The sequence below is a fragment of the Dermacentor variabilis genome, chromosome 7, assembly GCF_050947875.1.
Source record: "Dermacentor variabilis isolate Ectoservices chromosome 7, ASM5094787v1, whole genome shotgun sequence".
Lineage (NCBI taxonomy): Eukaryota > Metazoa > Arthropoda > Arachnida > Ixodida > Ixodidae > Dermacentor > Dermacentor variabilis.
Window position 1 is genome coordinate 61,649,251 of NC_134574.1, and position 13,680 is coordinate 61,662,930.

Genomic DNA, 13,680 nt, shown 5'->3' on the forward strand with positions numbered 1-13,680 from the left:
CAGTCAATCAAATTTGCCAGAAGCCCTTGCAAAGTTCCAATCTTGACAACCAACGACAACCACCGGTCTCGTCAATTATGTCATCAATCCTCGGCACTGAGTAAGGTATCAGCTCAGTTTGGTGATAAAGAGCTCGGTAATCTGTGCAAAGACGGAAAGTCCGTCTTCTTATGGAGTAATTAATAGTTATAGGCGACGCAAATGATAACACTGACGGTAGAATGAAGCCAGAGTCCACCGTGTCTGGTAGCTCTGCTTTCAAGCTCTGCTTTCTTTTCTCGTGACATATTATACCAAGTTTTTCTAACCACTGCTTCGTCGGCGCGGTCAAAAGGCGCCGAATGAGATTTTATTGCTCGTGGGTAGTTCATTTTACAGAAAAGCTCGGGGAATGCTGTATATATGTCACCGTCCCGGGAAATTTGTTTTTGCTGTCCAGGTACCTCTAGTTTGTTCTTTCTTGTTAAGTTGTCTTCAATCAAGACTTTGTCGTTCCAGTAGATGTTGATGTTTAACATTTTCATATCAGGGCGGGACAACAGAAAGTCCTAACTTATATACGGCAATACTAATACGTCTGTCTTAATGCTGTGACCTTGACATTCAAGAACGACACTCGCCTACTCATTCCGTGAGCTCACAGTCCCATCGTATGCCTAAACGCGCAGGGCCCTGCTACTATGCAGGCGGCTGACGAGCACTACACTCTTAATTATTATGGACACAGAGGCTCCACTGTCTAGGAGTGCTTTTATTTCAATGCCATCGACCTTGACAGGAACGTGAAGCATGCAAGTGGGCACTACGTGCACGGTACCACACCTTTGAGGCTTTTCATCGACGCTAACTTGTCTCTGTGGCAACAATTGACGTGTAGTCAGATCCTTCCGTGCGACATGTTCACTACTCCGCTCGACACAATAAGTGAGGGGATACAAACTTTTCTTTAGGTTACATGTTGGGCTGGGTGCAGGAACCCTTCGTTGATAGGCGTTGAAGCCATCATCAACGAAGAAAGTCACCCACATGTTCGCTTCGACGGCTGCGCCAAAATGTCGCGTTCCTAACTAGAACGGAAATATAAAAGACATAACTTCAGTGATACGAGTGTAGTCCGCCATATTATTCCGAGTTATTCATCCTCCTCTTCTTCCTCTTCCTAGTCTTCTATGACTCTGCTGAAGCAGACCGCTTCAAAATTCCCTAATACAAGGCGCATAGAAAAATATTTCTGACTAATACATACTTAGCTATGCTACAAGAACCGTGCTCTGAACACCTAATTTTTGCGAAATGTCCCCCTTCCATCGTAAAAGAAATTATTATGGCAATCAACCTTATACTTTAAAGTGAATACTTTGGCATACTTTGGTGTTCCGGCTAATAGCCAGCGGACAAAATAAACTTTTTTAATTGGGAGCGGTATTCATTTCAGCTTTTCTTTAACAACTTAACCTCGCAAGCAAGCTGGCTTGCCGTCACTGCATGGTGAGGCAGTTCAAGATGTTTTAACTGTTTCGAGCGACTAGATGCTTACCTGTTTTGTTTGGGTGCGATCTGCGCATCCATTTGTTGTTGTTGCCCCTTTAGAGCATGACTCTCGAACAGTGATCTTGCATAAAGGAGGTAAGCAGACGGCGTCGAACGAACTTGCATATATGGGTTCTAAAATACTTAAAAACATGAATCTTACTGTCAAACCGCTTCCTTGTTCACTCTCGAATTTGGCATGCAGTTGCGTTTCGCACATATGCAAAATTAGTTCATATTACGTCTGCGAGCATTACTTACATATTTTGTCTGCGATAAGTTTGGAGCTGGTGTCGTACGCAGTTATGCCGTCCAAGACATGTCAATTCTGCTGCAACAAAACTATGGCGCCAGCTCTCCAGGCTGAGGTTAAGACCTCAGTTTTGCATTTACAATGACAGATGGCGACACTGTCTCATAGTAGCACAATCAAACATTTTACACTGTACATGACTAAAAGAATTGGACTTGGACATTTCTTGCAAACCCACACGGGTCCAGTGCGGCGGCGCAGACGTCAAAATGCGGAACAGATTAGAACGTTCGCCGTGAACAACAGCGTGACGTCATGGTTATCGCAGCATATAAGCAGGAGAGGCATCGGCGCTAAACACTGTATTATCGACGAGGCGGAGATGTACAGTTCGTACACTGGAAGAAGAACATGCGTACGAGGAGCTCCGGAGGGAATAGCAACGACAATGTAAACGGCTCCGGCGCGAAACGACCACCGACGAAGAACGTTCCCGCGATGCTCAACAAAAATGACAGTGGCGAGCACGGGCACCTCGGAACGAGGAATGACTCCAGATTTACAATGTAAAAAATTACAACCCTTCCACTCTGTGAATATGAAATGGCAGCGAAAACCCTTCGCTTTTCGGTTGAGAGCTTTGACCGTCGTCAACTTTCGCAGTCATTCCATCTTCACAGAGTGAAATAATTGCCATTTTTTGTTGGGGTCGCTGCATACGACGTCAACATTAAGCTAATTGGGGACGACACATGTCAGTAATGCTCCCAGACATGGCACCGAGCTAAACTCATGGCAGAATGCTACCAATGTGCAAAATGTGAATGCAACCAAGACGGCGGTTTAAGAGAAATACATGCATATTGCTTAATGCCTTGCCGCAAATCCTCCCGAATACAACGAAAGCAACAGCTACTACTAATACTACTACTAATAATTAGGACGTCAATAACTGGCGCTCCTATTGTTGCAAACGTACAGCATCGTCTGTGAACCTGCTATATACGTATTCGCTGTTAAAGAAAAAGTGATGTTGTGGAGCGACAATTACGAATGAACGGGCACATCAAAATGTCTAGGCTAGCCACCCAAGCAATTCAGGTAAACATCTTAAGTACCTTCATACAACTACCAATCAGTGGGACCGGTCCTCCGCACAAAGCGGTTGCTCTCGCTTGCACTGATGAATTCTCAATTGGAAGCTTCAAAAATATTGCTGATATAAAAAAGTAAGACCTTTTGTTGCGGTTAGAATCCTTAGGATCCTTAACACATTTTCGCGCGTCTTTGGCTCTCACCGTTTTCCTGGCAGCTTCAGTCAATATGTTGTCTAACGTGTAGACCATGGGGTTTATGTGATGAGGGAACGGAGTTTGAAACTTACCAACGAGTGAAGTCCCCCCACTTCTTTTTCATTAAATGTGCATGTAGGAGAGGTTGGCATCACGGTAGATGCCCGCTACTCGTTCCCTCTTAGGCAAACAGAACATGGAAAAAATAGGACGGCTCAAACAAACACACAAAGAGAATGAATATGAGAAAGGGTACATAAACATCCAGTTCACGAAAAGTACAAGTTTTACATTGCTTTTTGTTTTATTTAACTTGTGCGCATAAAACAATGACAGAGAACAGAAAGATAGTTAGCTGGCAACTTCCACCCGCAGGGGCACCGCACCTGCCGGCTCTGGAAGAGCAAAGGCACATAAAAATCGTGAATGAACAACACGAACGATATTAAAAGGGAAGGAAACTAGAAATTCAAGGACATCCCGCCCAGCGAGGGTGAATAACCAGTGGAGCTGGGAGCATCTCGGTGAGAAAACTTGTGGTAAAGACTTTATTGCATCGAGGGAGGGGGCGGGCGGTGCTCTGCAAGCGTTCGTCAAGAGCGGACGTTCGATGCATGGGCTCCGTTGACAATCTTTGATTGCGGCGGATTACAATATTGAATTACGGTATACTTACCATCCACGGGTTCCCTTCAACGCCTGGCATCGCCTGGTGCCACCAGTGAACCTGTGAGTGCCATATTCTCGGTGGTAAAGACTGTCTGACTTCCTGCACGACGCGAAGAGCGCTAACCCTAACGGCCGAGTGGTTTGGGTGCCTCACCTCAGCACAGACGCAGGTGCGCCCGCGGATGCGCGAGATGGCGTTCGCGCAACGCTGACTCTAACGAAGTTCGCCGGTGAGTGCTCCCGCTTCACTCATGACTACCGCGACTACTATGAACTCCCTAAGAGGCTACGACCCGACGGAGATGGACTTCAGTCATGTACCAACATCCCGGCAGCAGCTGATGCCCCCGCAGGATCTCCCGAAGGTAGACAACAGCCATGGCTGGAACCTATGGTCCCGGCGCAACAACGAAAGAGCGGCGCAAGCTAAATCGACAGCTCCGAAGCAAGAGCCGGAGCAGAAAGAACGCCGAGAGCCTCCCGCACCGAGACCTCCGCGTCTACCGAGTTTAAAGAATTTTCCATACAAGGTCATCATCCGACCTAAAACCACGGTGGATCTGCAATCTGTAGCTCCACGCTCCTTCGATCTCGAATTAGGGATCCAAGAAGCCCTCGACACACCGCTACAAGAAAAGCCAACTCTGCGCGTTGTTATCAGAACAGAACATTATAATGATATGTACTCACTGTGAGGAAGATGCGTTCCGCCTCGCCAAGCTTAATAGTCTGCACCTCGAAGGCAAGAGTATAACAGTCACCGCCTACGTTGCCTTGCCAGAGGATGTTTGCAGGGGTGTAATACATAATATCAAGCCTGAAGTGGGTGATGACTCTATCTTCCAAGACGTCTCCTCACCCAGCCATACAATCCTGGGAGCCCGCCATCTGGGCAAGACTACTTCGGCAGTCATCGTCTTCGCCGGCCAGAAAGTTCCATTTGCGGTCAACTGCGGTTGGCCAGAGCGCCGCTGCTACATCTACCGGAAAACGAGGGCGGCTTGCATCAACTGTGGAATGCCAGGTCACCGAGCAGACGTCTGCCCGAAACCCAAGGGGGCTGCTTGCCAGAACTGTGGAATGCCGAGCTCAGATGAGACGCACGAGTGCGCACCCGTTTGCGCTCTGTGCAAGGGTCCACACAAGACTTATTCAAGGGACTGCAAGGAGAAATTCCACAGACCGCTAAACAAGAACGCTAGTGCCACGTCATCAAACGCGGCATCAACAACGGAACTTGAAGCAGGTAGGAGCAGGCCGAGGCACAAGAAGCAGCCTGAACAGCGATGTCGAGGAGCGTCGTCATCAGTCTCCCACTCTCGTTCCACCTCTCGCGGCCGTTCGAGCTCGAGACGCCGGGCAACTGGCTCCAACCAGAACGCCAGTCACGTGGAAGCGGGTAAAGAACAAGGGAAGGAGAACCTCACGAAGACCACCGGGGCGCTGAAGAAGACGTCCTCGGGTCAGCTCTCAGATTCGAAGGTGAGCTTTGTAGAGTGTTCTCCCCTCCCCTCGTCCTCCCCGCAGAATAACACGCAGTTGGCAGCACTCAAGAAAGAGATAGAAAGTCTTAAATAACAAGTCAGCGCTTTAACAATCCAAAACCAAGAGCTTAAGCGGGCCAATACTAATGCAATAACGCCGGTAACTCAGCCGACTCCTCAAAGCCAAACACAGCATGTACCTAGCTCCCAGCCTGCCTTAGGCGTGGTCTACCAACAAATTATCCAAGAACTCCGATCCTTCAAGGAGGAGTTTCGAGCCTTTCCAATTTATGTGAACGCGCAATTCCAAGAAATTCGAGAGCAGATTCCAAACAACAGACGATACACGGAGACGGCAATTTCTGTACTTCGGAAGGAACATGCGGATAAAAGACATTAATCCAAATTCGCTCGTACAATGCAAGTGGACGAGCCCTCCGATACGGACTCACCATGCCAGCCAAACCTAGAATAAAGGTCTGGCAGTGGAACTGCCGGGGCTAGAGGAGAAAGCAGGCGGCTCTTAAATCTGACCCACCGGCAAGTATGCTAATTTAAGAACCCCACGTAATACCTATAAAACTCCAAGACTATGCGACTTATCAGCAAGACCAGTTAACTGCCAAGTTAGTGCACAAACTATACACTGCCATACTGCACGACCCTTTCGAGCCGGATATGGCGCACTGCTATATTACTATTCTTCCTGTCCAAGGAGGAGTGACAAGCACGCATGTATCGAATGTTTACAGCCCTCCCAAAGACAGGCACGCAAGATTGGGTTCCCCCATAAAGAAATTTCTGAGCTTAGCGGGCCATGCCCCCTGCGTGATTGGGGGCGCCTTCAACGCACCGCACCCTTCATGGGGCTATCCGGTGGCCACGCCAAAAGGCAGAAAACTGGAAGAAGTAGTGACGCAAAAAGGGCTATCGATCCTCACCGATCCCACTTACCCTACGAGACAGGGAAACAGTGTTAGTAGAGATACGTGTCCGGACCTGACGTTCACCAAGAACATAAACAACGCGATTTGGAAGAATACCGTACAGCACCTGGGAAGCGATCACTTCATCCTCTCTCTGGAGATAAGCACAAACGCGTGCAAACGCAAAATAGGTATCGCAGGAATTACGAACTGGACAGGTGGAGGCAGGCCCGGGCATCTACTGCAAACCCTACTACAAACCTAGAGGAATGGGTTAAGGGTGAGGTGCAAGCTTTGAAAGCCTTTGCGAAAGAGGTCTGCACGTCAGAAGATTGCCCAGCGGTCGATCAGCACCTGCATTTATGGGAAGCAAGACACTCATTGACAAAGAGACGGCGAAGACAACGGCTTAACCGCAAACTCAGGAAAAGATAGACGAGATAAACAAAAAGGCAGAATCCTACGCCTAATCCTTGGCCAGACAGAACTGGCATACGCTCTGCGATGGCATTCAGGGGAAGCTACGTGTGTCAAAGACTTGGAAGCTCCTGCGTGTCCTAATCGACCCCAGCAGCAGCAAGTCGGCCACTAAAGACAGGCTCACGAAGATTGTACACACCATCCCGGATACGGACGCAGAGTTGATGGGAAAGCTCAAGACCAGGTATCTGCACGCACCCAGTCGTGGAACAACCGGAGTATTCTGGGCTGCCGAATGCGAAGCTGGACATCCCACTCACGAAAGAAAAGATCAAAGCAGAAATAGCGGCCATGAGAAAAAATGCAGATCCAGGTCCAGATGAAATAACAGCAAAGCTCTTATTTAACCTCAGCGATGACACCATCACCTCGCTGGTGGAATGCTTCAACAAGCAGCATTGGGCTACAGGAACGCTACCAATATCATGGAAGACGGCCGAGGTTCGGTTCATTCCGAAGCCGAACAAACCCCTTAAAATGGATAATCTAAGACCGATATCGCTGACCTCGTGTTTGGGTCAACACGAGACTCAGTAGATACTTAGAAGAGAACAACCTCCTACCTAACACTCAATTCGGCTTCCGCCCTCACCTATCGACCCAGGATGCCCTCTTGTACCTGTACAAGGATCTCCTTGAGACACCCCCCAAGTCACAGACAAGGGCCATCCTGGCACTTGATTTGAAAGGAGCGTTCGACAACGTTCTGCATAAAAATATTCTTTAAAGCCTCGTCGACACCAACTGTGGCGCCAGAACCTACAACTATGTCAGAAAATTCTTATCAGCAAGGCAAGCCACTATAAACTTCCGTGAAATAAAATCAGATCCCATCACTCTAGGCCCGAGAGGAACTCCGCAAGGGGCGGTACTGTCACCCCTTTTGTTCAATTTGGCTATGAAAGATCTCCCAGGCCTTCTCTCCGAAATCCCGGGTATCAAACACACATTGTATACGGATGATATCACTGTCTGGTGCAACTAGGGGATTGACGCCGAGATCGAGGAGCGTCTTCAAGCAGCAGCGGACACGGTGGACCAGTACGCCAGGGGAAGAGGCCTCCGGTGTGCGCCGGAAAAGTCCGAGTTGCTCATCCTGAAAAACCCGAGGACACCCCTGGCGCAGAACATCACGGTGTATATAGACAACCACTCAGTACCGAAACCCACGGAGATCAAGAACCTAGGCCTGTATATCCCGCAGGGGCGACAGAACACCACCACTACGAAGAAGCTTGCAACATCCACCGAGCAAATCCTCCGGATGATGCATCGTATCATAAATAAGCACCATGGCATGAAGGAAAGGGACGCCATCCGCTTAGTGCAGGCTTTCGTGATTTCTCGGATAATGTACTGGACGGCATTCCTTAACCTCTCCAACTCGGAAATTGAAAAGTTGGAGACACTGATCCGGAAGGCCTGCAAGACGGCACTGGGGCTACCAAACTCCACGCCAACGGCAAATCTCATGGCTCTAACAGTACATAATACCATCAAAGAGATGTGGGAAGCACAATGCCTCTCACAACTCAATGGGCTCGCACTCACAAAACCAGTTAGATATCTGCTCGAAAAGATGCATATTAATCTGCCCTATACGATAGACCAAAGGGAAGAGGTACCACGTGATGTGAGGTGACGCATCAACGTGTATCCCATTCCGCGGAACATGCATGCCGCATATAACATCGAAAGGAGAAAAACAAGAGGGGAAGCCCTGCAGAAGAAATGGGACGAGCAACCTAACACCCTCTATGTGGACGCCGCAAGGCCAAAGAATGGAGTGATGACTTTTGTGGTCTCAACGCCTTCAGAAGCGATGGTGAATTGCGCTTCGATGAAAACATCCAACCCCACTCACGCAGAGGAAGCAGCTATTGCATTAGCTCTAGCATATAACCCCAACGCCGATGTGCTCACTGACTCCCAGAACGCCTGCCGCAACTTCAATAATGGATTAATTCACAGGTCAGGGTTGCCATTGGTGACTAAGCATCCACCCAGCCTCAGTCATCTGGTTTCCCGGTCACCTGGAACTACCAGGAGGCAACGAAGCCGCTCACAGGCATACCCGAGCTCTTCTATACCGGGCGTCTCCCCTTGATGAACATGAAGAGTTCTGGGACCTAACTGCTTTAGCAGTGTATGCTGACAATCTAGCACCATACAGAACAGCCAGGAAGGAGTATCCAACACCACATATGTCTCTCAATAAGTTGGAAGAGCACACTCTTAGGAGACTACAAACTAATACATACCCAACGCCAGCTAAGTTACACCAGTGGTACCCTACACTATACTCCCCGCAATGCCCACACTGTGGAGAGGTAGCTAACCTCTACCACATAGTGTGGGCTTGCCAATTTAATCCCATAGTTGACCCCATTCCAAATCCCTCAAAATAACAGTGGGAGGCTATTCTGCTCAGCGATGATCCTGACCGTCAGCACTGGCAGGTGGGGAGGGCCAGCGCGGCAGCAGTAACCAGTGGGCTACCGGAGTAGGCGGCCCACCCACGAGTTCTACGAATATCCTGCGAATAAATATGTTTTCAATGAATCAATCAATTGTATCGCTCCTTGTCACCTAGTAACGACGTTCACAATGACGTTGTGGTCGCTGTGATATACACGGATCAGTGTACCCGAAACTACAGATGCATTCTTTAATAATGTCACATCGATGTATGCACGCCGATGGGTGGTCGATTGGCCGGATCGGCGTGAAACGCGCAAACAACTCTCTTTCCTGTCCCGACAGCCACTTTCCTGTCAGCCACATTGAAATCAACGACAGCGACCATAGGGCTAGTGTCATCGCAAATAACCCTCAAATAATGAGTAACCATGAACCTTACTGAGCTGTGACCGATTGCATTTTTTGCTTCTTTACGGGACTATGAGCCATTGATAATGATAGTTCTTGTGTGAGGACACAAAGTTTTTATGGTACCCTAGCCATATACAGCTCCACTGTAAAAAATGGGGGAGCAGGGGAGTGAAGGACAACAGAAGAATAGAACATGCATGTATCGCGCAATCATCAGGCGTCACCTAAATGGGCACTAAAGGCAAATACTAATTCAAGCTAAAGTGATAGATTAGTGGTTGAGAATCTCTAGGCATAAATATTATCGCGAACAGAGCCTTAATAATCGAGAATTCGAGGCAAATGCCGGACATGATTAGAGACTCCCCCGGGTCATTCAAGCATTTGCGCTATGACGAAAGCACGCCACAGTTATATTCTGTCACTAGTACTCAACCACTCATTGCACAAAACATCCTTGGATTGTACTATAAGGCGAAATGAAATGCTACTTGTCTAGTTCTATTTTAATTTCAGAAAAAGGAACTCATTGACATAACCATCCAAACGACGCGGGCGGCCGAGAGGTTTCGTTTTCGCTCGACTCCCGGTCGCGCACACTTTCGTGTTTCCGTAGTTATCGTGTGGTGCTGCGCTGGTTTTGCTGGCTTGCGAAACTCGCCCGAACTGCGAGTACTGAAGAATTCAACTTCCATGTGAGGACGCGGGATGCCGCAACGGTCTACGCCACATGACCAAAAAGCAGCTGCAGTGGTGAATCCGCCGTTCTGTCTCTGCTCGGTACCGCAGTGTGTTGGGTGCCGTTTTACTCACCGACGGCAGCAAAGGGTGGCGATGGCGCATCCAATGACCCCACTCCCTCGGTTCGGTGGAGGCAGATTTGAATTTACAAATAGGTATTCAGACCCTTCAGAGGCAATTTTTTTCGTAAACTAAGTCTTTTCTTGGCACGAAACAAGTGTTGCGAGGCTTCTCGAATGACGTTTAAACAGTCCCCGTCGTCTTCGTATTTGCCTTTACTGTCCCTTTAACGTCCAGCAAATTCTCCACAAATAAGCAGAAAATTAGAGCAAAGTAATGGCTATAATCTTGAGTCCAGATTTGTCACTTTCTAAAATAATTGATCGGCTCTGTGTGCCTGATCACGTTTAGACGCATGACCAATGGGAAATATATTGCTGTCCGTAGCGGTTCATGACAAAGCGAGTGCTCGATAGTCCCTGTAAAGTGTGGACCCTTGCGTACTGAAGCAGGAACAGTCTTATATAAAGCGGCTCAGTGCTTTTGTTGCTCCACAGGAAGCAGATGAAGTACTGAGTACCCGCCCCTATCGGTACTACCGTTCGTCCAGCATGACACACGCTAAATTAAACTTCAGTTACAAATCGCTAAGGTAGCGAGGTAATCTACGCCCAGGCACACGTGGACGTCATGACTTTACAACTGAAACTCAGTTATCAGGGTGCTCTCCGAGTAAGTGGGGGCGGATCGTCAGAAGAGCATCATCGAGTTGGCAGAATGCTTTTCGATGAATCCCGCTCTCACTGTGAAATTAGCACACTGCATGTCACAAGACACAAAATTTTCGCAGGAAGTAATGTCTACTAATATTATAGAGCGATCAAGTGCAGTTGGCCTAAATTTCAAAAAAGCACCCTTTACAATACACTATATACTAAGTGACACTACATGTAAAAAAAAACATCAAGATACTTTTCGCAAAAATTTTAAGCTGCAGCGCATAACCCCAGGAAATGTTTTGTGGAGAGCTCTTTACCACGCTCTTGTAACTATACGCAATTCTTTTAACCTCTAAACATTAGTTTAGGACGCCTACTGCGCATTTCCGTAGTGCATTTGTTCGATATCCCCAGCGTTTTTTACAGTATGAGCAACCGTTTGTCTAAAGCTTACACTTTATCTCCACTTTTTTATGCACAACATGAGTACTGCAGTGCAACAAGAAATGTTCGATACCTTTCTCTGATTCCGAAGAAGAGCATACAGCACTTTTGGCGTGTCCTGTTCTATGTAAAGCAAATCTATTTGCGTCCGGAATGCCAAGAATTAATATGTGTGTCACTATTTCAAGGGAACGTGTAACAGGTTTGTGAATTTTGAACAAATTTAGGGTCAATGTGAAATTGAACTGAGTTTCGACCACCATTTTCGCACGAACTGTCTCTGGACATCGGGACGGACAATTGACCTAAACCGCTCCGTGCATCTCTTTCAGGGAGTGGTATTTGATCTGCCTCATTTTAGTGTTCGCCGTACGCGCTCAACTGTCTGCGTCTGTGTTGCTTTGAATTCCACAGTTACCACCGGAATCCACTGGAACAAAATTTTATGATGCTAGTCTACTGCCTTTGTGTATGCATGTACGTTTTATACCTAACATACTTCAGCTTGACTATTTTTGTTCATGCTTGCAGAACAAATGCTCAGTAAAGATGCTTGACAGTCGCTCACGATGACCCATTTGTGTGGGTGTGGTTTTCAGCATGTGAAGGTTACGGCACACATCATGGCGTAACGTTCTGCTGTAGTGACGCTTGATAAGTTGAAAATTCTCTTTTCCCGCTGAGGGTACGTAGAACGAAGATGTTCAACTTTCATTTTGACGCAAACCAGCCGTGTAAAGCTGAGCGTAATCCCTGCTAGTACAGTAAATATACGCCCTCTGAAGACATATATATTAGTGATGTATTAAAAGAAAATTGATAAATTAATATTTTGCTAAATGAAAAAAATTTGAAACTACCAATCCAAAACTTTGGATTTCCGAGTTAACATAGCACGGTGAAAGATATATCTTATTTTTTTACATTTATGGTAGCAGAATGTAGAAACAATTCTCTTTACAATAGATCGGAAAGCGCATGAGGTTATAACAATAAAAAAACACGAAGCTTCTTGAAGAAAATAGATTTTTCTACGATGGTATTGCTTTGGCTAGATGAGTGGAGTAGTTTGTTTTATTTTTCAGCTATCACACATTATTTGAAATGCCACATGAACAACAGCTTAGGATATGTTTTCTTTTCACTTTCCAGTTTAGTGGAAGATAATTTTTGCACTTACTTCTTTGTTGAGACATTCTGGGGGTACATCAAATATTTTGCAACAGATGCTGCATGATTTTGATCTGCCTTTACTTATAGGAAGGAAACACCACGCTCATGACGTCCGAGTACGGAATTCGTCCGTATCACGCAGCCCTGGCTCTGATTGCCTTGCCATATTCAGGCAGCATGAGAAGTGGGAACAAGTCATCTACACCAGAGATTGCCAGCACATACTTGATAAAAAGTCGAAATCTCCTATCACGAATAAAATATGAGAAGAAATGACGCCAGAACCCATCTGTTATGAGGTTCTTTGGATATGGGTGTTGCTACTTAGGACAAGCCCGAGTGCAACGTCGCAATACGAAGCCGTTAAAAAAACTACCGTCATACCAATGCACAAATAAAAGGGACAAAATTGAGTCAAGTATATGGGCACACGGTAACAACTTGTAGCAAGAAAGTCATTATGACTTCATGGAAAGTCTTGATAGAGTATGGCGCGAAGCATGGCAGGATCGGGAGAAAAAGGTTGGTCACGAGTGGCACAAATGATAACGTGTGAAGGGTTGAGTCTGAGCTGGTTAGGTGGTGCAAACAGATGGGCTGCAGTGACGAAGCTCTTAGTGTTCGCTCGTCGCCCGTAGGCGAGCGCTGGGTAGTTACATCAGATGTAGTACTTCCACTGTGGGCCGTGAAGAGGACGTCGCAGTTCCCAACGGGAATCGACTTGCACCAGTCGGAGTTGCGAAGGTCTGGCCAGTAGCACGACAGTTTCCTTCGGCACCCGTTGCACTGTCGTCGTCTTCTGTCTTGCATCGCTGGTCTCGCGCTCCGAATCACTACCAATGCTCTACCAAATCGACCGTGGGCTACCCAGCGACTCACGCGGCTGCGAAAACAGACAGACAGACAGACAGACAGACAGACAGACAGACAGACAGACAGACAGACAGACAGACAGACAGACAGACAGACAGACAGACAGACAGACAGACAGACAGACAGACAGACAGACAGACAGACAGACAGACAGACAGACAGACAGACAGACAGACAGACAGACAGACAGACAGACAGACAGACAGACAGACAGACAGACAGACAGACAGACAGACAGACAGACAGACAGACAGACAGACAGAC

At 47.3% G+C, this 13,680-nt stretch overlaps 1 protein-coding gene across 3 annotated transcripts in view; it reads left to right on the top strand.

Moving 5' to 3' along the window:
* Positions 1 to 12,820, top strand: part of LOC142589081 (uncharacterized) — a 152,438-nt gene extending 139,618 nt beyond the window's left edge. For 2 of the 3 annotated variants that reach the window (XM_075700862.1, XM_075700864.1), the window contains one exon: positions 12,631 to 12,820. In XM_075700862.1, coding sequence (XP_075556977.1) covers positions 12,631 to 12,809 — 179 coding nt within the window. In that variant the 3' untranslated portion in view covers positions 12,810 to 12,820. The remainder of the gene's footprint in view (positions 1 to 12,630) is intronic. The other variant, XM_075700863.1, reaches the window with a different exon arrangement.
* The last annotated feature ends 860 nt before the right edge of the window (positions 12,821 to 13,680 follow it).